Source organism: Microtus oregoni, unplaced genomic scaffold, assembly GCF_018167655.1.
Source record: "Microtus oregoni isolate MIOR12 unplaced genomic scaffold, Mior012 000032F_ref0000030, whole genome shotgun sequence".
NCBI classification, from domain to species: Eukaryota; Metazoa; Chordata; class Mammalia; order Rodentia; family Cricetidae; genus Microtus; species Microtus oregoni.
In genome coordinates this window covers 21938523-21964054 of record NW_024543091.1, presented here as the reverse complement: position 1 = coordinate 21964054, position 25532 = coordinate 21938523, and the positions used below count along the sequence as shown (strand labels likewise).

At 49.0% G+C, this 25532-nt stretch overlaps 1 protein-coding gene and 2 non-coding genes across 3 annotated transcripts in view; 1 reads left to right on the top strand and 2 right to left on the bottom strand.

The window, feature by feature from the left end:
* The window catches only part of Igdcc3 (immunoglobulin superfamily DCC subclass member 3), a 43714-nt gene extending 35301 nt beyond the window's left edge, over positions 1–8413 (top strand). Inside the window, exons 5-14 of the mRNA XM_041679676.1 lie at positions 242–379; positions 1649–1807; positions 2769–2934; positions 3227–3474; positions 3656–3820; positions 4045–4236; positions 4366–4470; positions 5216–5294; positions 5401–5608; positions 6652–8413. Of these exons, the coding sequence (XP_041535610.1) occupies positions 242–379; positions 1649–1807; positions 2769–2934; positions 3227–3474; positions 3656–3820; positions 4045–4236; positions 4366–4470; positions 5216–5294; positions 5401–5608; positions 6652–6849 (1658 nt within the window). The 3' untranslated portion in view covers positions 6850–8413. The remainder of the gene's footprint in view (positions 1–241; positions 380–1648; positions 1808–2768; positions 2935–3226; positions 3475–3655; positions 3821–4044; positions 4237–4365; positions 4471–5215; positions 5295–5400; positions 5609–6651) is intronic.
* A 12022-nt stretch (positions 8414–20435) lies between these two features.
* LOC121466251 lies at positions 20436–20551 on the bottom strand. Its single transcript, XR_005976734.1, has one exon. It is a non-coding gene; the product is annotated as a U5 spliceosomal RNA (small nuclear RNA).
* Positions 20552–24889: 4338 nt separating this feature from the next.
* LOC121466249 lies at positions 24890–25005 on the bottom strand. Its single transcript, XR_005976733.1, has one exon. It is a non-coding gene; the product is annotated as a U5 spliceosomal RNA (small nuclear RNA).
* Positions 25006–25532: the final 527 nt, after the last annotated feature.

The window sequence follows — 25532 nt, the reverse complement described above, 5'->3', positions numbered from 1 at the left end:
ACCCAGTTGGCAGCCGAGGCTGGTCTCTAGCCCTCTCCTTTTCCCAGTGATCCCTGGGTTCTTCCAATGCTGGAGGTCTAGCTTGGGGGTAAGGATGGTTGTCAGGACCCTGAAGTTCCCCAACATCTCCTTGTCTTCAGAACTTGTTGGGGGCTGGTGTGTGTCTCCAGGGTCATGAGTGGGAGTGAGGAAGTGGAAAAGCTTCCCACTGAATTAAGGAAATGTGGTCTTCTCCCCTCAGGCTCAGGCTCCGGGGTCTACAAGGAGCCCACCATCCTGGTGGGGCCTGAGAACCTCACCCTGACAGTGCACCAGACTGCGGTGCTGGAGTGTGTCGCCACGGGCAACCCGCGCCCCATTGTGTCCTGGAGCCGCCTGGGTGAGCCTCATCCATAGCCCAGCTCTCTGGCCAGCCTACCCCCTGGGAGGGCTGGTGTCGTGGTCTCATCACCCAGCTCTGGAGGACTTTAAATTGTGTTTGTTCTCCGCAAGGGTCAGTCTCCTCCCCTGTGGCCTGGGGAGGGGCTGAGCTTTTCTGGAGGTCAGCCTGCTGCTCCTGCATTCTCTCTCTCCCTGCGGAGCTGGCTTAGTTCCCTGGGTTACGGAGTAGAGACAGTTCTCCCTCAGTGTCTCTCCAGCCCCAGAGCTCTGCCGCCCTAAGCACCCAGTCCCTCCCACCCCACCCTCCATGCCCTGGCCACACCCCCAGTTTTGCAATCCTAAGCCTTAGCAAGCATCCCACTCCCAGGCTTGCCTGCTCCCAGCCAGAGCTCGCAGGCAACAGAAGAAAGCAGTGAAAGGGTGCAGATGGGCCACTAGTCTAAGCCGAAAGGTCACTGGGGGAAGGAGCCTCCAGAGGGGTGGGGTGGGGCCGCATGCACGAGGAGACTATGCCACACTAGCAGCTGAGTGATGGGGGAAGGAGGGGCCCTGTGGGATAATGGAGTAGATTTCACCACTTCAGGGCCTGAATGGGGAGCTGTCTCCTTGTGTTCTGACTGTGCTAATCTGATCCCTGGGGTGGGGGGAGGGCTTGGGTCCCAGGGAGAAAATGGAAAGAGTAGGCTACCATCAGGAGCCACTAGGCACTCCAGGAGCCATCTGCTCCGTCATTTCCCAGAGTACGGCCTAGGCCTAGTAGGAGAGAAAGAATGGCTCAGGGGCCTAACAAGTGTGGGAAACAAAGTTAACCAAGGCTCTTTACTAAGGGACTTCTCAGAGCCTTTATGTTCAGGGCCCTGTCTGTGCCTTGGCAGCCTGGACTAGAATGGATATTCAGCCATGGAGTTTACAACTGCCGATCAAATTCAAGTCCTCTATGGACTCAAGGAGAAGGGACTAGAAGCGCGTAGGTGCTGAAGCGGGAGGATGTCACCCTAGGCTGTGCGGTGGGAGGCTGGGTAAAAACCAAGCAAACAATAACAGCAAAAGCAGCCAGCAATCGTGCTAGAATCAGGACTCTGGCCCCTGCTGCTGGACTCAAGTACCATGCATTTCTCTGCCACTTCCGAACTTCTGTGGAGGGACGGTGCCAAAGCCGTAGGTGGGGGCTTTCCGGAAGACTAGTAAAGGGGTAAGGCTTCTGGAATGTTCTCATCTCTCCCATCTCCACACTCCCGCCGCTCATTCCTCTCCACTTCCATTGCAGATGGTCGCCCCATTGGTGTGGAGGGCATCCAGGTGCTGGGTACAGGAAACCTCATCATCTCAGATGTGACCGTCCAGCACTCAGGTGTCTATGTCTGTGCGGCCAACAGGCCTGGCACTCGGGTGAGGAGGACAGCCCAGGGCCGGCTGGTGGTTCAAGGTACAGAGCAGCCAAACCCCTGCTTCCCCATGACCCCTCAGCACCTCTGGTCTGTGCCAGAGATCAGTACTTTCTATTACTGCAGCTGCTTAGCCTCGCCCGAGCCCTGCCCCTCACCCCTCATACGTCTCTGGCCCTGTCAAAGACACAGGTCTTCCCGAGAACACAAGTCATAGCGCCAGAGGGGCGTGGCATTCTCTGACTTACAACCTATGTGCCCTGCACATGTTGGTGCCACCCCTTCACCCTGGGAAGCTCTGCCACTTTCTGATATCAGCAGGTCATTCCCCTGGCTCACACGTGTCCCTTCCCGCGGAGCCGTTTCATTCACACATGTGGCTCTTCCACGCTCACACCTGCCTGCTGTGCGCTCTAGTGTGCCTGCCATCTCCTTCTCTCGGGATGTGGGGCCCCCGCAGGCAGCCTCCATTTCCAGGGCTTCTCCCTGGCTGTCTCTCCTCCATGGCATGGGAATAGAGATGGGAAGTGGGGAATCAGGAACTTAAATGCCGTTTGTTTAGCTTGCTGCGTGCTGTTAATCTGTCCGCGTGAAAGTGATGGAGTATTCCATTCCTGGGTGTTAATGGAGGCTTGAGGCTGGGGATTGGAGGGAAGTGGGATTGGGTGGTGAAGGGGGGCTCATCCATCTCCTGTCATTACAGCCTTGGAGGTGCAGCCAGCCTATTAGCACATTTATTTACTTAACAATTTCCTGAGCAGGGAGCTCAGCTTGATTGCTTTCGGATACAGATGTCAGGGTGTTTTTTTTTTTTTTTTTTTTTTTAATAGTCCTTAAGATGGAATCCTATTCCTAGATGCTGGGGTGAAGGAAGAAGAAAGGGAGCCATTCCTGGCCTCTTCTCTGACCCATTAACCCTTTCTCCTCACCCCTCCATTCATGGCTGTCCCTGTGCCTCTCTACACGACCCCTATGACCCCATGCTTCTCTGTGTCCACTCAGCCCCAGCAGAGTTTGTCCAGCATCCCCAGTCCATCTCCAGGCCGGCTGGAACCACGGCCATGTTCACCTGCCAAGCTCAAGGTGAACCACCCCCTCATGTCACATGGTTGAAGAATGGTCAAGTGCTGGGGCCGGGAGGCCACGTCAGGCTCAAGAACAACAACAGGTGTGTGTGTGTGTGTGTGTGTGTGTGTGTGTGTGTGTGTGCACGTGCTGTGTTGTGGTACTATAATGTGAAGAAACGGTGTCTGAAGTCAGTGGTCCAAATATAAGCGTGTACCTCTCTCTAGCCAGGGGAGATGGGATGGGATCCTAGGGATTCTGGGACGTGGGACTCACGTCTTGGGCCTGCCACCCTTGTGCTGATAAGTCTTGCTCAGACAAGCAGGGGCTCAGTCTCTCCATCTCTCAGGGGGGTGCAATGTGGCCAACCTCTGAGGCTCTCCCTCTCCCTGCAGCACACTGAGCATCTCTGGAGTTGGTCCTGAAGATGAGGCCATCTACCAATGTGTGGCTGAGAACATTGCTGGTTCATCCCAAGCCAGCGCCAGGCTGACCGTGCTGTGGGCTGAGGGTTTGCCAGGCCCCCCACGCAATGTTCGTGCTGTCTCTGTGTCCTCCACCGAGGTTCAAGTATCTTGGAGTGAGCCTCTTGCCCACACCAAGGAGATCATCGGCTATGTCTTGCACATCAGGAAGGCTGCTGGTACGTAGTGACCATCAGGAGAGCTCTGTCACCCACCCTAACTGTAGCTAACCCTCTGAACCACACATATCCTGACCCCCTTTCCTTCCACACCCGGCTCGTTGACCACCTTATTTCACCAAAACTTCCAAGATGCCCTCCCATCTCTTAACACTCCCTGGGGCTCCCTTTTGCCTCCCAGACTCTCCCAAGCTGGAGTATCAGGAAGCAGTTAGCAAGAGCACCTTCCAGCACCTGGTCAGAGATCTCGAGCCCTCCACAGCCTACAGCTTCTATATCAAGGCCTACACACCAAGGGGGGCCAGTTTAGCCTCTGTCCCCACCCTGGCCAGCACCCTGGGGGAAGGTAAGGAGATTGGGATGCGGAACCCTAGATGCTCGGGCTATCGGAGCACCCGGTACTGGTCCTGAGGCTAAGCAGGGACAGCTCTCCCGGGAAGAAGGGGCAGCCTTTTAGAGTGAGGCCATGCCCTGTGCCTCAGGTTAGGAGAAGGCTGTCAGGTTCTTGGGTTCTAGGTCACGGGAAGAAAACTAAAGCTCCGACTGACTGCTCTCATCTTGGCCCTCTAGCCCCCCTCCCGCCCCCGCTATCGGTGCGGTTGCTGGGCAGCTCCTCTCTGCAACTTCTGTGGAAGCCTTGGCCACGCCTGGTCCAACACAACGGGGGCTTCAAGCTGTTTTACCGCCCGGTCAGCGCAGCCTCCTTCACTGGCCCCATCTTGCTCCCTGGGACTGTCTCCTCTTACAACCTCAGCCAGCTTGGTGAGACATGCAGGGTGAGGGGCTGGGCAAGGCAATGACACTGGGTGCCCGGGGTGGTGTCCCTCCCCTTCCAGAACAAAGCTGCCTGGCAGGGAAGGGGAAGCTGCTGAGTAGCCCTGCTTCCTGCAGACCCCAGTACTGTGTATGAGGTGAAACTCCTCGCCTACAACCAGCATGGAGACGGGAACGCCACCGTCCGCTTCGTGTCTTTGAAGGGAGCCTCTGAGAGGACAGGTAAGGGCTAAGGATAGGCCATGGGCTGCAGCCTGACCTGAAGGGGCGAATGGGTGACAAAAGGGTGGGAGGGAGGCTGTTGTTTGCAGCCCTCGTGCACACGGCTTGGAAGCATAAAGCTTAACTGTGCGGCTTTGCAGCTGTATGCGTGACCTCGGGCGAGTTGCTCCACTTCTTTCAAGCTTTATTCTATTTATTTATTCATTTATTTTATTTTATTTCCCATTATGAAACAGGGTTAATGGTTCCTACTTTGTAAAACTATGGCAAGGATGAAACAGTCCATAAAAACAAAACAAAGTACAGCTGCTCTTGGCTGGGAACACAGCTCAGTTGATGAGTGCTTGCCTAGCAGCTCCAAAGCCCTGGGTCCCATCCCCAGTGCCATAGAAACCAGGCATAGCATCTGTAATCACAGCACTCAGGAGGTGGAAGCTGGAGGATGAGAAGTTCAAGGCCATCCTCAGCTACATAGCAAGTTTGAGGTCAGCCTGGGCTACGTGAAACCCCGTCTCAAAATAAATAGCACAAGTCTTGGTATCTGATACAGAACCCGGTGCTTAGAACTTAGAGAAAGAGCTGAAAGATTGAGCTGGGGCCCCGAAGGAAAGGTTAAAGGGGTCGAGCAGAGGAAGAAGGCTGGGGAGTCTTGCTTCAGGCCAGCCCAACCTGCCCTGCCCTCTAGCCTTGAGTCCCCCCTGTGACTGCCGGAAGGAAGATGTCACCAACCATACATCCACCACAGGCATTGTCATCGGCATCCACATCGGAGTCACCTGCATCGTCTTCTGTATCCTCTTCCTCCTGTTTGGCCAGAGGGGCAGGTGGGTCCTGAGTCTGGGGAGGAGCTGCCGCGGGGGACAGAGACAGAGCTGGCAGCTCAGCCTCTGTCCCCAGTGGTACCCCCCTAACACTTGCCTCATCTCTTAGGGTCCTCCTGTGTAAGGATGTGGAAAACCAGCTCTCCCCTCCTCAGGGTCCCCGGAGTCAGAGGGACCCTGGTATCCTGTCCCTGAATGGAATGAGCCGAGGAGAGGGGGCGCAGCTCGGCCGAGATGAGAAGCATATGGGTGCCAAGGAGCTGGAGCAGTTGTTCCCTGCAGCTGGACCAGCTGGGCAGCCAGGCTCCAGGCCCTCTGTGAGTACCTGCGCCCCACCCACCTCCCTCAGTCTCTGACTCCCCCATGCTGCCCCTTGCTTCGTCTCTTCCTGGGGCACCTAATTCCTGGTCAGGGCTGCTCCTTGGGTCCTGAGTCAGTCTGGGAAGCCTACGGATGGCCAGGCACACCCACCCTGCAGCCTGCAGTCCGCATGCTTCTGCATTTGGCACGAACAGCTATGAATGTGGCCTAACTTAAAATCGAAAATTTACATAAACCGGGCGGTGGTGGCGCACGCCTTTAATCCCAGCACTCGGGAGGCAGAGGCAGGCGGATCTCTGTGAGTTAGAAGCCAGCCTGGTCTTCAGAATGAGTTCCAGGACAGCCAGGGTTATGCAGAGAAAACCTGTCTTGAAAAAACAAACAAACAAACAATCAAAAAAAAAAAAACAGCAGGATGAACTGGGTGTGGTGGTGTATGCCTGTCATCCCAGCAATACTCAGGAGGTGAAGACATGAGAATCAGAATTTCAGGATTAGCCTTGGCTACATAGAGAACCAACCTAAAAAATTATGATTATAAGCTTGGTGGTCCACATCTTTAATCCCAGAACTCAGGAGGCAGGTGGATCTGTGAGTTCTAGACTATCCTGGTCTACAAGCGCTAGTTCTAGGCCATCCAGGACTACAGAGTGAGACTTTGTCTCAAAGAAAAAAGAGAAAGGATTTTGAGGGTTTTTTTTTTTTTTGCTTTTTTTTTTTCTTTCCAAGACAGGGTTTCTTTGTGCAGCCCAGAACCAGACTCACAGAGATCTACCTACTTCTGCCTCCCGACTTCTGGGAATAAAGGCATGCGCCACCACTGCCCAGTTGGAAAGAAAGGATCTATATATATCTTTTTCATGTGACTTGGCTGAATGGTCTTCAGCATGATCATTTTGATGACAATGGACAATGTGCTGACACATTGGATATGAAAAGTTTAGACACAACCGCTGGCCCCACATCCTGGGGTGGGATGGGGACCGACCCTTGCCTCTAGCTCTGATACTGACATCCATACCCAACCTTCCTTCCTCAGGATTCTGCAGCCCCTCCTCTGTGTGGGGAGACCCAGCTCTCCATGGTGCAGCTTCAAGGCTTCAGCCTTCTGGCAGGAAGGACAGCAGAGGCCAAGTCCTCCTTTGCAGGGCCTGGACCTGCCTCAGATCCCCAGGATGTAGGCCTCCTCAGTGAAGGACAGGACGCCCAGCCTCCAGCAGTGCAGGCTTCCTTGTGAGCCAGCGTTTGATGTGTTCCGGAGGGGCAGTGCCCCATTCTCAGGTTGAAGGCAAGGTTTTTCCTGCTCCGTGGGACTTGAGTGGTTCTAGAAGCTCGCCAGTGCTTCTAGTTTAACTGAAGGGCAGGGTTCTCAAACCACAGGAGCCAGTGGGTCCTACAGGAAGGCATCTCCCCTGCTAGAGCTAATGTCCCTTCACCAATGCCTGCTGCCCACAAGAGTTCTAATGAAACAAAGTTTTCCTTTAAAAATCAAAATTTGAAAGTCAAAAAAGAGAAAGAAGAGAGAGAGGAAGTAAACTGTGCTGCCAACAATATGTCCCTGCTGCAGCCTGGCCCTGATGCCCTCGCCCTGTACCAATCTTGTTTTCTCAGGATGGACTCTCAGCACCTACCTCAGCCGGAATGAATGTCCTTGGGAGTAGCGGGGCAATAGCCTCAGCCCCCTGCCCCACAGAGCCCGAATGCACTCCTACCTCAAGCCCCCTTTTGGGTACCTCTCCCACCCCATATTCTTGCCCTGAGAGTAAAAGAAAAAGGAGAAAAAATAAGAAAAAAAAAGAAAGAAAAAAACAAAACAAAAAAACACTATCCCAACTCTAAGTGTGAAAGAAACTGTCTACCTCAAGCCTCAAGGCCCTCGGTGTGGGCCTGTGTTGTCACTGGGCCCTCCTAAGCCTCCCTCTTCCCCCAGCCTTGCCTGCCTCTGCCCCAACAGAGGAGTCTGTGGCTAAGTAACCATGGGGTTTACAGAAATAGAGATGAAATTGGCCAGAGAGAAAATGTGAAACAAGCCAAATCAAGAGGAAAATTGTTCCTTGAAGTATAAATTGTTGTCCCAAACTGGTCACCTCCTGGCATACCAAACCTGTCCTCCATCCCCCGTGTCTGTCCACCCCTGCTCTGATCTTCTCAGACAACCCACTGGCCATTGGGATCCCTCTGATCCCTCCCTGCCTGGCACTGGGGAAGGTAGGACATAACCTGGAGGCTGTCCCCTGTCCTGCCCAGACATGGGGCCCAGTCCCTAGAATGTACTGCATTACTTGGAGTGGGTACACCCCAACAGAGGCACCCCAGCTTTCTGTATTACGGGACCCAGGTAACCTGACCTACGCAGTCAGCAGGGGTGGCCAGGAGTTATTTTTGTATGAGGTGTGTTTACGTTTTATTTCTCTTTTCTGTTGTGTTGTTCTTTGAGCTACTTAGGTTAAAAAGAAGAAAAAGAAGAAAGAAAGAAATACCTATTTTTGGTTACACTCAGAAACATTTTTTTAAATAGCAGAAGGAAAACTTTTTTTTAAAGAAAAAAAGGGGGGATAAATGTATTCCTTAAAAATGAGGTTAGAACATAAAGTCCCTGACCCCAGATCCTCTAGGGACTGCCCACCCTGAACTTTAGATATTAGCTGATAAAGGTAGAATTCGTGGCGTTTTATAGAAAACTAGAGTCTTGTCCAAGTGAACTTGGGAAGGGCAGTTTGTCCCTTCTCCCAGATGGTAGGTGGATTCCAGGGCTCCTCCCACTCCTTTGGTCAGAGGGGCTGTGGGGAGATGGGACTGGCCGCCTCCTTGGCCTGGCTTGGGTTTGTCACAGTCTGTCCATTTTTAACTGAATAAAGATACTGTTGCCAAAGTGACTGTTGAGGTTTTTGATACTGGGTCAGATTCTGGGCTAGAGAGGGCAGGGGGATGGGGGCGTGTTTTGGGGAAAGGGCCCTCATAGTATCAGGGCCTGGGATATTGGCAATGATACCTTCAGAACTGTGTGAGGCACCCCCAAGTGGGCACTCTGTGGGCAGGTCACACGTCTACTCGTGGCCTTGTGAAATAGCTGTACTAGTGATCATTCCCATTATTAGGGTCACAACTCAGGAGGCGGGGAAGCTGGGGCTGGAGTTCAGTTGGCCTAGTGCTTGCCTAGCATAGGGCCTGGGTTACCTCCCAGCACTACATAAGCGAAGCATGGTAGTGTGTGACTGTAATCCCAGCACTGAGGAGGTGGAGGCAGGAAGATAAGTGCAGGGTCCTCAGTTACATTGGTGCCCCTCCTCTCCCACCAACCACCCCATCTAGCATCTCAAGGTAGAAGATGGTAGTAGCCAGGGCTTAAACCCATTCTGATTGCCTGGTGCCCTGTAATGTGTTTTAACATGGCCTCTAATCTGCTTAGGAGCTGTGGTTTGGGCAGCCATCTCTGTTCTACTCAGCTTCACCCAGCTGACCCTTTTCCCATCGGTGTAATCTATTTCCCTAAGTATGACCAGCCTTCAGGACTTGCTTTAATAAACAATGTAGTGGTCCTATTGTGTCTCTAGGGCCAGGTTAGAAACAATAGTACGGGTCTGGAGAGATGGCTCAGTGGTTAAGGGTATTGCCCGCTCTTCCAAAGGTTCTGAGTTCAGTTCCCTGCAGCCACTTGGTGGCTCACAACCATCTGTAATGAGGTCTGGTGCCTTCTTCTGGCCTGCAAACATACACACAGACAGAATATTGTATACATAATAAATAAAAAAAGAAACAATAGTATGACTGCTACATTGTTTATTAAAGCAAACCCTGTAGGTCCAGTGAGAGATGATGTCTCAAAAATAAAAAATAAACATACACAAACAAAAAACACCCAGGCAAAAAGCAATTAAGGCAAGTCCCCCTCCACACACCTGCACATACACACAGAGCCAGAGGCTGGGGATGAAACCCTGGATTCAATTCCCAGACTTGCATAAACCAAGCATGGTGCTACACACCTATAACCCCAGCATATGGGTCGTAGAGGCAGGAGGATCGGAAGTTCTGGGTCATCTTCAAAAGAAGAGAGTTTGAGGCCAACCTGGGCTACAGACCCTGTCAAAAACAAGGAGAGGCGGCAGGTGAAATGGTTCATCAGGTAAGGGCACTTGCCACCAAACCTGATGACCCTGTGACCAGCCTGGTAGAATGAGAGAACTGATTCTTGCAAGTTGTCCTCTGACGTCCACAGGCACACTATAACATGTACAGTCACATATAACCAACCAACCAAACGTGGCTTACGTGGGGGGAGGGAATCCGCAACTCAGGTGGGAAGGAATTCTATACTTGACCTGACTTCCCTGGAGCTCTCTGGAGCTAAAGGAGCCTCTGGTCCCACCCTGGCAGCCTGGTAGCCAAGCACTTATGGAACGGGGCTGTGACAAGAGGGATTTGCTGCCACCTTGTGGAATCAATGAACACTACAGCCAATGGGACAGGCGTGCCGTTTTAAACATCAGTAGCGGTCAAGATGTGCTTCGTTTGCCCCCTGCAAGAGAGGCGCAGAGACAACCTCTATGAACCTACAATACAAATAACTCACAAGTATCAAAAGACTGTCTCGGGTGTATAGCAGCAGCCTGCTGTAGAAAGAGAAGGCACAGAATTGCTGAAGTACTGGATTGAGGAATAGAAAAGCCAGGGGGTAGCAAAGAAAGGCTGGAGGTGTGGAAGTGAACCAGGAGGTCACCGGACAGTCAGGAGGATGTCATTTGCTTCGTGGGGTGTGGCGCTTAGATAATCAATGGAAAGCGTATAAACGGAACAACTGTTAGATTCCCCCAGCGGATGCTCTTCACATGGTCTGATGTGGCCTGGAATCTTCTGAGAGAGGAAAGGGGCCTCAGTGAAGACTCATGTCCCAAAGATAATCATGACATCTGTAATTTCTTCTTTTTACTTTGCATTAACATTTTTATTACATTTGCTTGTTTATTATGGAGGAAAATGTGTCTGTACATCATGGTTCACATGTGAAGGTCACAGGACAATTTATGGAAGTCTGATCTCTCAAGGACTGAATTCAGCCAGATTTAAAAGCAGGTGCTTCCTCACCTGGGAAACACGGTAGAGCTGATTCTGGTGCAGGCGTGAGCTAGAGGGCGCAGAGGGCGTGCGAGCAGAACTGGCCTTGCCCCTTGCTGCTTACTGCACATGATGAGCTAGCTGGGGCGGTGCTGGAGAGCTCACCCTGCTGGTGAAGGAGAGCTGTTGGTCTGACCAACCCAGCAGCCACCCAGGTCCAGAAATAGGGCTTTGAGTTGGCCCACCCCAACATCCACCCCATCTGTGCTCTGCCGGAGCTCGTGAAGGGACTGGTCCTGCAGTTCCTGACACAGGATGACAGGATAGCCAAGAGGAGTCCCGGTGAGGGCCCAGGATTGGCAGAACAGCAGAAACCAGAGGCCTCGAATCAGACTCGTTTTAATGAACACTTGTAAGCAATGACATGTGAACTAAAGGGTTTAGTGTGTGGCTCACTATGTCACACTGCAGCTTCTACAACGAGATTTTTCTTTCCTTCCTTCCTTCTTTCTTTTCCTTTAAATTTTGTTTTGTTTGATCTTGGGGGAGGTTACAAGGGCAGAGGGCAGATGTGAAGGGGTGGAGAGATGAGTGAGATCAAGGTTCATGAGTGAAATCCACAAAGAATCAATAAAAAGTGCCGGGCGGTGGTGGTGCACACCTTTAATCCTAAAACTCGGGTGGCAGAGGCAGGCGGATCTCTGGGAGTTCGAGGCCAGCCTGGTCTACAAGAGCTAGTTCCAGGACAGGCTGCAAAGCTACAGAGAAACCCTAGAAATACCAGAAGAAAAAAAAAGAATCAATAAAAAGCTAAATGGGAGGGGGGAAGCAAGTGCTTTAACCAGATGAAAAACCCAAGACCCAGGGAAGTAAAGAGTGATCGGGGCTTGACCACCAGAGTCCTTGTCCTAGCAGGCCACTGGCTTGTTCTGTGTTTCCAGAAGGATTATTGGGGGGTAGAATAGAAACGAACTAACATGGAGTTGTTTTGGTTTTGTTTATTATAAGTTTTGAGTTAAATATAATTACATCATTTGCCACTTCTCTTTCCTCTCCCCAACCTTTCCCATATGTGCCCTTGCTCTTTCTCAAATTTGTGGCCACTTTTTCTTTGTGTGTGTGTGTGTGTGTGTGTGTGTGTGTGTGTGTTCCTGAACATATAAATATAACCTGCTCAGTCTGCATAATGTTACTTGTGTGCTGTTTGTTTTAAGAATGAGGAGATCCTGGGCTGTCACACACACCTCCTGTCCAAACGAGAGTTAAATATTCATAAAATGAGCAGGGAGCCTTCCGTGACCTCACCACCGCAGATCAGAACAGATGCTTTATGACCGTCATTCAAGGTCTCCTCACCAGAGGCGGGGGTAGTTAAGAGTATGGGCTGAGGTTTATAATCCTGGCTCTGTCAATGTCCAGCTGAGCAACCTGGCAGACACACCCTCATCTCCGTCCCACTTTCCTCCTTCATGGGTTGCTGGAGGCGTGAACAAGAAGCCCCAGGGCTGAGCACACTGTCATTATTATTAATGAGGCTAACGTTCTATTTCCATCACCGAGTCCAGCTATCTAAAAACAAGGCCTGGCTTCTCCTGGCCTGTTTCAGGGTGAGAAGGCTGGGCCTTTCTGCAGGCTGTGCCTTTGGTCTGTAATAACCACCACCTTGGTCTGGGGAGATCTTTCCCCATCCTCTCCAGCTAGAGCCACTGCTGCCCTCTACACTTTCCACTGTGCCTTGATTAGCTCTCTCATACCGAACCCTCGCCCCGAAACACTAGAGCACAACGGGCTTGGTGATCTTAGGGTTCAATTTCCCAAGGGCCGAGGGACTTTAGGATCGGACTGAGGTTGTGCTAAATGCTCAGTGAAAATTTGTGGAACAGCAGGAAATGTGGAGGAGAGAAGGGACAGACCAAAAGCAGTCGATACGGGCGGTGGTGGCACATGCATTTAATCCCAGGACTCGGGAGGCAGAGATCTCTGTGAGTTCAAGGCCAGTCTGATCTGCAGAGAGAGAGTTCCAGGACAGGCTCCAAAGCTACGCAGCGGAGAATTCCTGTCTGGGGGGGAGGGGGGAAAAGAAAGACAGCAATAAAACTGGAGATGAACCCAAGAGTGGTTGAGGCTGTACATGCCTTTAGTCTCAACATTTGGGAGGATAGGTAGAGGGGTCTCTGTGAGTTTAAGGGCAGGGGCAGCCTGTTCTGCATAGTGAATTGTAGGCCATCCAGGATTACACAGTGAGATCCTGTCTCTCAAAACAAAACAAAAGATAAACCTGAGCTGAAATGGTAATGGACCTCTGTAATTTCAATCCTAGGCTACATAGCAAGACCTCATTCCCCCCACCAAATGTACTAGTACTAGTAGTAGTAATAATAATAATAGGGCCGGAGAGATGGCTCAGTGGCTGAGTGCTCGCTACGTAATCCTGAGGACCAGAGTACAGACCCCAGCACACAGGTAACATCCCACATACCTGCGTGTACACGTGAACAGAGGCATAGACACACAGAAATAAATATCTAAAAGTAAAAATAAACAAATAAGCTTGCTCCTAAAGCTGCAGTGCAGGTAGAACAGGCACTGAGCAGGCATGAAGCACTGGGTTCCAGCCCCAGCTACCTTCCAATTTCTTTTCTTTCTTTTCTTTTTTCCTTTTTTTTTTTTTTTTTTTTTTTGGTTTTTCGAGATAGGGTTTCTTTTCTCTGTGGCTTTGGAGCCTGTCCTGGAACTAGCTCTGTAGACCAGGCTGGTCTCGAACTTAAGGGAAATGAACAAAGAGCCTGGGGAAGCTGGCGGTATAAGACTCTTCCCCGCCCCCTCCCCAGCTCCCGTTCATTCCTCCAGGGCAGGAAAACAGACTCTGAGAATCTCAGTGCAGTTCCAGACTTGACCTTTGCCCCACTGAGTAATTCCTTAACCAGTGGCGATCATAACCAGATTTAAACCGCTGCTTTGTGAAGAGATCAAATGAGGACCCTACTAGAAAATTCTTGGCACCTGGTTTAATGTAGGCACTCAATAAACATTTTGTGTCGTGATGGTCGCTGTTGGGTGAGTCTAAGGACTCCAGTTGGGATACAGCTCAGGGAAAGGGCTTGCCTGGCTGGCATGCAAGAGGCCCTGGGTAAAACAGAAAAAGCTATTTCAGACATGACAAAGGACCGCACCCTGCTACTGCTCCCCAAGCTCTTGTTCTTGAATCGGGCCCAGCAGTCACACAACGCTTTTTCCTGGCCTCCCCCTCTTCCTGCAAGACACACAATAAAGGCCCTGATTGCCTGATTAGAGGAAGCAGATATACAATTAATTTTAATTTAGACCTAAAACCCTCCTCCTACTTTCAAAAAGAACTGCACACCTATTCCAATTCACACACTGAACAAACATGGGATTTTCCAGTGGGTTTTGTAGCCTTTGAAGTGACCAGACCAGACTATTGATTTATTTCCAACTAACCTCTTTCTTTGAACCCACAAGGGTCAAGGTTAATTATATAATAAAACTCACTGTGCCCAGCTGCCCTTCTGAGGGTGCAGGGAGCCCCCACTCCCTTTCTGAGCCAGCAGAGGTGGATCGGATTTCTGATTCCTCCCCCCCCCCCAATTCATTCCCTTCATCAGGACCCATTAAGAAGAAGAAAAAATATCTGACCTCTCATTTCCTCCCTGAGAGATAAATTTTAATTTGCTGAAAACCAACAAAGAGATGTGAGCCATGTGTCCACACTATCCCCTGCAGCTGGAAAATCTCGTCGGGCACCCCTGGCCTAGAGCTGGCAGAGATAGGTGGGGTACAGACCTCTGAGTCAGGAGTCTTTACCACCTGTGAAGCAGGACGCTGTCCCCCAAAGGGACCCTGCTGGCGTTGCTACCATGGCCCAGGCTGCACTAAGGTTGACATGATGATGATGATGGGCTGCTCACGCACATGCTCCGTCTTCCGTAACCTCTGAGATGGGCAGCATGGCCATGCCTGCTTTTCCCTGTGGAGAGCAGTGGCACCAGCAGCAAGTGTCACAGGCAGGAACTACAAAGGTTTTGCCTTGCTTTGTTTCTGTATCTTCCTGCTTGTGAAGTCGTCTTCTGGGACTAGGGAACTAGTATATGAAAATGCAGACAGATCTAACTTCATTTACCAGAACCCACACAAAAAAATTAAAGCTGCCCATGGTTGGCACATGCTCATAATCCCAGTACTGAAGATATGGAAACTGATGGATGGTCCCTACAGCTTTCTTGCCAGTCAGCCCAGCCTGTCTGGTGAGTTTCAAACAAATGAGTCTCTCTCTCTCTCTCTCTCTCTCTCTCTCTCTCTCTCTCTCTCTCTCTCTGTGTGTGTGTGTGTGTGTGTGTGTGTGTGTGTGTGTATGAATAAACAGATGGTGAAATAAATGCTGGGCATAGTGGTGGGCACCTTTAATCCCAGCATTTTGGAGGCAGATGCAGACAGATCTCTGTGAGTTCAAGGGCAGACAATCTACATAGCAAATTCCAGGTCACCCAATAATAAGACCATCTCATAAACAAATAATTACATACATAAAAAAATACATGAGCCTAGGGCTGGAGAGATGGCACAGAATTTAAGAGCACTGATTGCTCTTCCAGAGGTCCTGAGTTTTTTCCCCAGCCACAAAACCACATGGTGGCTCACGACTGTCGGTAATGAAATCTGGTGCCCTCTTCTGGCCTGCAGGTTTCATGCAGGGCAGGCAGAACTCTATATACATAATAAATAAATAAAATTTTTGATAGCACTTTTTTATTTTTTTGATACAGGGTTTCTCTGTGTAGCTTTGGAGCCTTTCCTGGAACTCACTCTGTAGACAAGGCTGACCTCGAACTCACAGAGATTCGCCTGCCTCCCGTGTGTGCACCACCACCTCCCAGCACCACTTCCTTTCTTAAAAATTAATTTATTATATCTATAGCATTCTGTCTGCATGTATCTCTGCAGGCCAGAAGAGGGCACCAGATCTCATTACAGATGGTTGTGAGCCACCATGTGGTTCTGGGAATCGAACTCAGGACCTCTGGAAGAACAGCCAGTTCTCTTAACCTCTGAGCCTTCTCTCCAGCCTGTCATGGACCAGTCCCAACATAAATCATTTTTCATACCAGCGTGGAAGTGTGGGCATATTAAAAACACAATTCACATGAAAGTTTTGGGAGGGAGTTTCAGTGATCATTCAAATCGTGAAATTACCCCCATTTCTTTTTCTTTTCTTTTTTAAAAAATATTTATTTACTTATTTATTTATTTATTTATTTATTATGTATACAATATTCTGTCTGTGTGTATGCCTGCAGGCCAGAAGAGGGAACCAGAACTCATTACAGATGGTTGTGAGCCACCATGTGATTGCTGGGAATTGAACTCAGAACCTTTGGAAGAGCGGGCAATGCTCTTAACCACTGAGCCATCTCTCCAGCTCCCCCCATTTATTTTTCAAACAGCTTTTATATCAACATAACCGGAAGGGGAAGGTAACAAAAACTTCATTAGCATTCTGTTTCCTAGGTAGCGGGGAAGGAATGACTTAAGTCATGCCCATTTTGTCAAGTAGACTGAAAACACTTCTTCCCCAGGAGACCTCATAGTTACAATACAAGGAGCAGAACAACATTAGCATATCCTGACCACTTGCAGGACGTCGCCCGGTTTGCTTTACTATCCAAGGAGCTAGGTGAGCACCTCCTATGTCGGAAAGTGCGGGATGCACCAGTTAGTCTGACAGCTACTCCGACCGTCAGACAAATGAGGGAAATGGGCTGCATTCTCTGGCTCCCACACCAGCCCAAGAACAAGTTTAAAGTAAATAATAAAATAAAAAAAAATCTAAAAGACTGTTGAGGTGGCTTAGAGTGTAGAAGCACTGTCTACCTAAATTCAACCCCTAGAACCCATAAGGAAGGAGAGAACTACATTGGAAGGCTGTCCTTTCTTCTACAGTGTGTGCCCCTAGGAACAGGCATACTCTCATGCACACAAGCCATAATGGTGATGGTAACGAACTAAATTAATTTTTTTCCCTAAATGGATAGCGCTTGAGGAACAATACCCTTAGGAAGTTAAGGCCTGCGATGCCAAAAGGAGCCAACCTAGCGTCTGCCTGGCGCTGTCGAGGTCCTGACCGTGCCTAGCCAATAAGGAACATCCAAGTGGTGTTTTCTGAGGGCTTTAGAACCAGTGCTGTCAGAGGTCCTGATCATGTCTAGCCAATGAGACATGATGTCTAGCATGAGACAGCGACTGTCAATGGATCAGAACGGCTGGATGATGGGAGGGTTTGTAAGATTTTCCCCGTTGTTAAACGAATCTGCTGTAAGCCTTCTACTTGACTCCCAGTGTCGGAGACGTTGACACTGTGGCTTCTCACCCCTTCCCCCGAGGAAGACGTTAGGGCCCAGCAACAGATAGGGTTTGAGGCTAACCCTTGGCCCCTACATGCATGCACACAGGCGCGTGCACACCTTTACATACACAATTTGTCCTTTTTTTCCACCCATATACTCCCACCCTCAAGCGAGAGAACTTGGTTAAACTGTTATATTTCACACCTGTGATGTTTTCCTGAACGCCCACGTGTTGAAGGACAGGGTACTGGGAAGTAAGAGGCCTTAGGAGGCGGAACCTAGAGGAAGGAAGTTGTATCTCAGGGGCAGATCCCGAGAAGACTTCCGGTTTCTGGGTTTCTGTCGGTCCTCCGCCTTAGGAGGCCTGTGCAGTGCCCTTCCGCTGTCCTTGCCCTCCTCGGATCCGAGTTCATCAGTGACCCAGTGACCTTGGAGCCGTGAGCCAGAAGCAGCCCTCCCACTGCTGACTACCAATCAGGATCTTTTTCTTCCTGTCATTTAAAAGCAAAAGATTCATAAGCTGGCCAGCCTGGAACACCTGGTAACGCAGACCCAGAAAAGCCGCCACGGGAGAGAGAGAGAGAGAGAGACTAAGGACAGACAGCTGCAGCTAGCTGAATGGAAAGGTAAACATGTTTCTCTCCTCGCTGTCCAGCCCCAAGAAGAACCCCGAGCCTCCCCGTGGGGCTGGAATGTGACTGGCTAGGCCCACCTGGGGACCACCCTCCTCCCGAAGCCCCAAATCTGGGGAGACTTCCCACTGCATAGCACTGGATCTAAGCGGAAATGCTGTCTCTGAGAACCATTAAATTTTCAGTGCACTCGGGAGGCAGAGGCAGGCGGATCTCTGTGAGTTCGAGGCCAGCCTGGTCTACAAAGGGAGTTCCAGGACAGGCTCCAAAGCCACAGAGAAACCCTGTCTCGAAAAAACAAAAAAACAAAAAAACAAAAAAACAAAAAAAAACTTTTCAGTGGCCTGAATCACTGAAGGTCCTACTATGGCCAAGGTGACAGGCCCAGGGAAGGGATACGGACTCTTAAGATGACCCCAGATTGTTCACTCCACTCTGAGTCAGCCAGGCTGTCCTGCCACGGACACCCTTGGGAAACTGTGGGCCAGGCACAAGAAGTCCAGACAAATGGAGGCTACCAATGGTGCCTTTGAGGATGAATAAGGAGACCCTTCTCTGAACAGGGGAAGAAAACTTGGCATCCCGGCAGAGGGCACAGTCAAGTAAAGAACGGTTTTCATGGCAAAAAAAAAAAAAAAATCTTTCTTAGAAGAACTAAAGACTATCACTTGAAAACTCCAGAGGCTGAGGCAGGAGGATGAATCAAGTCAGACTTAATACATAGTAAAACCGTATCTCAAAAGAAATGAAAATCTAAAGCCATTCTTCAACAAGTTGCTTTATGTACTCATAAATTCCCTGCATATTGCTTAGGGCTCTAAGCACCCACGTGGTACACAGACAGGCATATATGTAGGCAAAACACTCAGATACATACAAATCTAAAAAAAATGCTGAAGAGTTAATAACACATGGCTTTGATATAATAATTTTACCCTTTTTTTCCCCCCAAGATTTGTTTTGCTGGGCTCAATAGCACATACCTTTAATCCTAATGCTTGGATAGCAGAGGCAGGGGGATGTCTGTGAGTGTGAGGCCAGCATAGTCTACAGAGAGAGTTCCAGGACAGCCAGAACACAGAGCAACCCTGTCTCAAAAAACCAACCCCACCTTCCCCCCCAAAAAAGAAAAAAAGTTCTTATCACCTTACTAGTGAGACCCTCGAGGCCTCTGAAGGCTATGTGACTACCATTGCTAGTGGCGCTAGTGACAGGTCCTCAGCTCCTGTCTGGTGAGTTCTGCCTGTGCTTACTCTAGCAATGGACTGTGGGAGTTTTCAGATGGAGTATGTCTCTGTGGACTATCTTTGAAGAGCAGAACCTGGTGATTCTTTACTGATAACTTGCCATAACCCTTTATATCCTGTCTTCTGCATCCGATGGGGTCCTTGTTAGTGATCCAAAGTCGAATGAAAGCTCTCCCTCCTTTTCCAGCTGGTCACATCTGTACTCCCCTTCACTCCACAACAGCCCTGCTTCGCTTGTTTTCCAGGACACTGGTGTTCAAATGGTACTAGGTCTGCCATTTTGCAGAGTGATCCCAACTGACCACGGTCAGATGTTTGGGCATAAACAGCCCTGAAGCCGTGCCACATCCTCCTTGATGGGCCGGATGTGGAGTATACACTGGCGGCAGCTTGTCTTAAGTTAGAGACCCAGGATAGACAGACAAGGGCTGGTTTTCCATCCTGGAAAAGCTACCAGCCTGAAGAGGAGAAGAGATGGAGCAGGAATTAGCTCCTTTCAATAGGAGTTAGTGTGAGCCACAGGGACTCTGACACAAAGCTTGGGAGGGAGTCTACCCATTCTGAATGGAGATGCACCTGCTAGTCCTTGTTGGGACATTCTGGGTTTGCCTCAAGATCTGACCCCCACACCTCTGTTTCCACAAGACCCTTATGCCCCTTTGGCAGAGTCTGCTTCCACTGCCCTTCGCTTGCCTGGCTTCCCCGGGTCCATTGCTGTAGCGTTCCAGGGGCCAGGCTAATGTTCAACACAGCAAGTTTTCCATGGGCAGCTACTATAACTCAGTGGTCAAGCACTTGCCTGCTGGTGTGCCTGAGGCTGTAGTCAAGCAAGCTACACGTGCCCGGCATGTGAGATTATGCAGGCAAGTGCATGTGTGTATAAGTAACTGCATGTTATTTATGGGAATGTATGTATGCAAGTGTACATGTGGTGTGTGACTAAGCATGCACGAGTACACATTACTGTGTGCCTGTTTCTATGAATGTGCATGAGCACGTGACAGCATATGTAGCCTGTCGATCTTGGCTTGGCTTTGCAGTATGGCTTTGTCCCCGCTGCTTCTTTCATCCCCACAGGAAGCCTGTCTGAGTCAGGTCCCATAGGATGGACAGCCTTGTAGTAGCTAAAGGCAGGGGCGGTTCTTACAGACTGTGCACTTTGGTTCTCTTATCTCTACTCTCTGGAGCCCAGGGCCTTAACATGAACTGTCAGAGCCTGGGGGACAGGGGTTAAGAGATTATCTGACTCACCATCTCCCCAGTCTCTTTTTCCTATTGCTACAATAACCTTGACTCTTGTCAACCACAAAGTCTGCTAAATTGGCTACTCTGGGACCTTGTGAGTGTTGACTCATATCTGTAATACCATCCAGCTCTAGAAACTAGGGCTAAAGTCTCTAGCATGATTCAAAGAACTAGTCATGAAAGTGATTCACAAGAAGCATGCTATGGGCAGCGTTTGTACACCCACTACAAGGGAAGCTCAGTAGAATAACGAGAAAGCTCTTATGTTAGACAGTATTGTGTAGCCTTGCCTAAACAAGGCCTCAAAAAATTAGTTTAAGACTCAGAGTTGTTCCTCTCCACGGAAATCTTTAGTAAAAGGCGAAAGATTTATACGATCTGAAGAGAAACCAGAGTATGCCTCAGCCTGGTGTCACTCACAGCTCGGGCAACAGCAACTCCTAGTTGAGTGATGGTGTCTTCTTGGCGCAAAAATATTGTAACTAAAAAGGGACCATTATTTTTGTTTTATAAATCAAAGCTGACTTTCACGAAGACATTCTTAGAACGATACGTTAATTTTTCGTTTTGTTTTTGTCTTGTGCGCAGTGTTCCATGGGTATGCAAATTTATGGCAGCTCCGCCCTGTGGACGAGGGTGGAAGCGGCACTTCATGCAGTGCCGGGCCTGGCCGCCAGAGGGCGGTCGCCGAGAACTGGCTAAGAGCGGATCTGCACTCAGTCCAGGACTCAGGTTTTACGGTTTGCGTCTATGTTTTATTAACTTTAAAGGCTGGTTTTTTTTTTTGTTTTTTGTTTTTTTTTTTTTTAGTTTTAGTTTTTTAGTTCTGTGGATTGGACTTAAAACCTCACACATGTCAAGCAAGCGCTCTGCCAACCAGCTACATTCCCAGCCCTAATGACTGCAATAGACTCCAACAAGAAGAGCTATCAACTGTGGGGGCGCTAAATTCAGGATGCGGGTTCCTCGCTTTACTGAGAGTGAGGGATGGGTATAAACAAGGTACCGGTTTTCTGCTTCTTACATTCACAGTGGGCATCTAAGTTGTTTACGGTTGTAGTGGATGTTAGCTGTGCATTCAGCCCTTCACTTGCGAATATTCTGCTTTCTTATCTGTTATTTGAGAATCTCTGACGAAGCTTGCTTTAAAATTGGAGTTTGCAGCCAGGGGTAGTGGTGTGCTGGGAGGCAGAGGCAGACGGATCCCTGTGAGTTCAAGGACAGCCTGGAGTGAGCCGCCGTCTCGATTAAAAAAAAAAAAAAAGCAAAATATATAAATAAATAATATAATTGCAGCTTACACGCTGGTTCCGATTTTCTGCAGGCCTTGCCACCGCTGTGGTAAGATCTTGTGGGTCTCTGACCCTGAACTTTAGTGCAGTGGCTCCCGGGATTGGCCCACCCTGACTCTGTCATGAATGGAAACCAGCTCTTTTCGTGTTTTTGGAGACGGTCTTGCTATGTGACTCAGGGTGGCCTCAGACTCCATCCTTTCGTCTCACTCTCTCAAATGCTGGGATCACAGGCATGCACCCCGACACCCTGCTCTGGCCACCTCTCCCTTATGGGGAAAGCCTCGCTGGCAATGGGCTGAGTCAGCAGTTCTTGCCTCAGGGTGGAAGGTGTTGGAGCTCTCGGTTTGGAATAGCTGTGGCGGAAAAGAGACGCACACACTCTGACAGCCACTGTTCCTGTGTGACAGTTGGGCCCTTGAAACATTAGCGTACCTGGGAAATGAATGTTGTGAGATAGGTCGTGCACACTCAGGTCCTGCATTATTTTTTAAAAATCTGTTCTTGTTGTTTTACTTTTTCTTTTGTTTTTGTTTGTTGTTTTGTTTGTTTGTTTTTGAGAGAGGGTTTCTCTCTATGTAGCCTTTGCTGTCCTGGAACTCACTCTGTGAACCAAGCTAGTGTTGAATTTACAGAGATCTGCCTGTCTCTGCCTGTGGTTACACCACCACTGGGGTTTTTGTGCATGTATACCTCGTGTGTGCAGAGCCCAGAAGGGGGTGTCAGATCTCCTGGAACTGCAGAGAGACTATTGTGAGCCACCACGTGGGTGCCAGGAACCGAATCCAGGTCCTCTGTAAATGTTCTCAGTAAATGCATTGAGCTATCTCGCCAGTCTCAGCTCCCGGACTTCTTATTTTATTGTTTTAATTAATTACATTTAAATAGATGATTACTATGTTGATCAGGGTTTACTCAGCCATGTTTTTGGTTTAGTTTTCTACTTGAGAAATGGGCTTGGGATGTTGGGTTTTTCTCTCACAGGAAAGAGGAGACGGGGGTCAAATTCCTCTCTCCTGAAGGAACAGTAGAATATGACATTGAGGCACAAGATTTATTCTGAGCCGAAGACCTTTGTGTGGGGGAAAAACCTGGCTGTACAGTGATGGGGCACACTTTTAATCCCAGCACTCAGGAAACAGGCAGGCGAATCTCTGTGAGTCTGAGGCCAGCCTGGTCTATAGAGTGAGTGCCAGGACAGGCTCCAAAGCTACAGAGAAACCCTGTCTCGAAAAACAAAAGAAAACAACAGACAAATCTAATTGTAAAGTGAACTCTTCTCCCTAGAGGTGGTCCCTTAGCCAGATGGCTGACCTGCCTTGCTGGATTAAACCTGGAAGGAGAGACGAGGGCAGAGCTCTACCCAATGTGGACTCCATTCTTTAGAGCCGTACAGCCTGGCTCCAGTCCACTGCTCCTGTTCTGTCTTCCGCAGTGCACAAACACGTGATCATCTATTCAGTGGCCACTTTTCTGTGTTTTTTTTTTAGATTTTTATTTATTTATTATGTACACAACATGCCTCCATGTATACCTGCAGGCCAGAAGAGGGTGCCAAATCTCATTACAGATGGTTGTGAGCCACCATGTGGTTGCTGGGAATTGAACTCAGGTCCTCTGGAAGAACAGTCAATGCTCTTAACCACTGAGCCATCTCTCCAGCCCCTGTGGGGTGTTTTTGTATGTAAAATTTATATACTTTCACTTATTAATCTTTTTATAAAAAAGATTTGCACCTTAAGGTGCAGGAGTGTTTTGCCTGCAAGAATGTGTGTGCGCAGCGTTGTGTGCCTGGAGCTTTGAGTGTCTGAAGAAGGTGTTGGATTCTTTGGAACTGAAATTACGGATGTTTGTGAGTTACCATAGTAAACCCAGATCCTCTGGGTGAGTAGCCAGTGCTCTTAACTACTAAGCCATCTCTTCTGGAACTCACTATGTAGGTCAGGCTGGCCTCGAACTCATGAGAACAACTGTCTCTGCCTCCTGAGTGCTGGGATTAAAGGTGTGTACCACCAAGGTCTGGCTCAGTTATTCTTTTTTATGCCAATTTAATTCTTCTTTGTTTGGTTAATTTGGTTTTGATAGTTTTTTGAGACAGGGTTTCTCTGAGTAGCCCTTAAACTCTCTCTGTAGACCAGGGTGACCTCGAACTCAGAGAGATTCACCATCACTCCTGGCTGCCAATTTAATTTTTAGGTTGAGAGGTTTTATTTATCGATTAGTTGGTTGTTGTTGTTTCTCTCTCTCTCTCTCTCTCTCTCTCTCTCTCTCTCTCTCTCCCTCTCTTTCTTTTCTGAGACAGCTCTGACTGTCCTGGAACTTATTATGTAGATCATACTGGCCTCGAACTCACAGAAATCGGCCTGGACCCTCCCAGTGCTGGGGTTGAAGGTATGTGTCACTATGCCCAGCTAGCTGAGAGATTCTACAAGAGTAGTAATAGTTTGCTCTGGAATGCCAGGCAGTGGTGGTGCACGCCTTTAGTCCCAGCATTCAGGAGGCAGAGGCAGGTGGATCTCTGTGAGTTCAAGACTAGCCTGGTCTACATAGAGAGTTCTAGAAATGCAAGGGCTACACAGTGAAATCCTGTCTAAAAATAAAAACAAAGAACAAAAACCGCAAAAAAAAAAAAAGTCTTAAAGTCAAAGTAGCTCTCGTTTCTCCTCCTATCCACTCACCACCTCCTAACTTCTTCAGGCTCTGACAGAGTGGACCCAAAGGTGTATCTGAAGACAACTGAGAGCAGAGCAAAATCTCAAAGTGATGCCAGGAACGCTTGGGGCAGAAAGGCAGTGGGTGGTCATAGCCAGATCTTTCCTCTGAGCTCTGAATATGCAGTGCATGGATCATGTGTCCTTGTGTGTGTGTGTGTGTGTGTGTGTGTGTGTGTGTGTGTGTCCTGCACACATGCCAGTTCAAGTACTCTGGTGCATGTGGAGGTAAGAGGACAACTTTGGGGGAATTCTTTTTTTTCCTTATACATTGGTTTTTGTTTTTGTTTTTCCTTCGACATTGGATCCCCATGGGGATGAAACATGGGGCATTAGACTTGGTGAGTCATCTTGCAGGTCCTGGTATACATGCTAAAATACAGCTTTCTTCATATAAAGGCTGTGAAAAAAGAATACCCAACAATTGTATCTAAAACTTAATAGGAAAAAAAAAAGGCTTGGTCTGTGAAACCAAACACTCGCCCAATATGATCATTTCCTGGGGCTGGGCTGGGGTACTTATATTCTTCCCATCATACCTGAGTTACCCCGTAGGTTAAGTGCTGGGACATAGATCTCCCTTGTGTGCAGTCGAAGTCCTACAGCTGGAGGTGTTACCTAGAGATGCAATGAAAGCCATCACCATCCTTACTGCCATAAGCACAGCGAAGAAACTAAAGAAGCACAGCACAAACAAGCTGAAAGTAGCTCTACTTTTAGGACTGTAAAGTGGAGCCTTGTAAAAACAAGGCCTCAAAAAATTAGTTTAAGACTCAGAGTTGTTCCTCTCCACGGAAATCTTTAGTAAAAGGCGAAAGATTTATACGATCTGAAGAGAAACCAGAGTATGAAGACCAGGAGGCGTGATACATTTCTGTAGTAACAAGACCTCCTAGTTTACTGACGGTGACGATATAGTTAAAGCGTTATTAACGCACGGAAATTTCTTCATGATTGCCTTAAATAACATATATGTTTTTAGTTTTAAAACTTCTAATAATAAGTAAGTATATTTTCACGAAATTATCTATATTAGTTGCAGTGTGTTATGGGTATGCAAATGAAACCGAGCAATCGCCTTAAGCCTGGCTCGGTTCCCGCCTCCTACAGGGGGCGGGGCGAAAGTTTATGCCTTCTGCTTACCCAGGGACGGAGTTTTTACCTCCGTACACTGGAATTTGGTTTCTTTTAAATAAAGGATTTTCCCGATGGTTTAGGCATCGAGGAACTGAAAAGGACGAAGAAATACTGGTAGATTTCCTATTCTGAGGGGTGGGATTGGGACGGGAGCACTGAGGGCTTCGAAAGAGTTGGCAATATGTTTTCTGTTCTTAGTCTCTGTAATGAAACCAACGTAGATAAGATCTCGCATACTC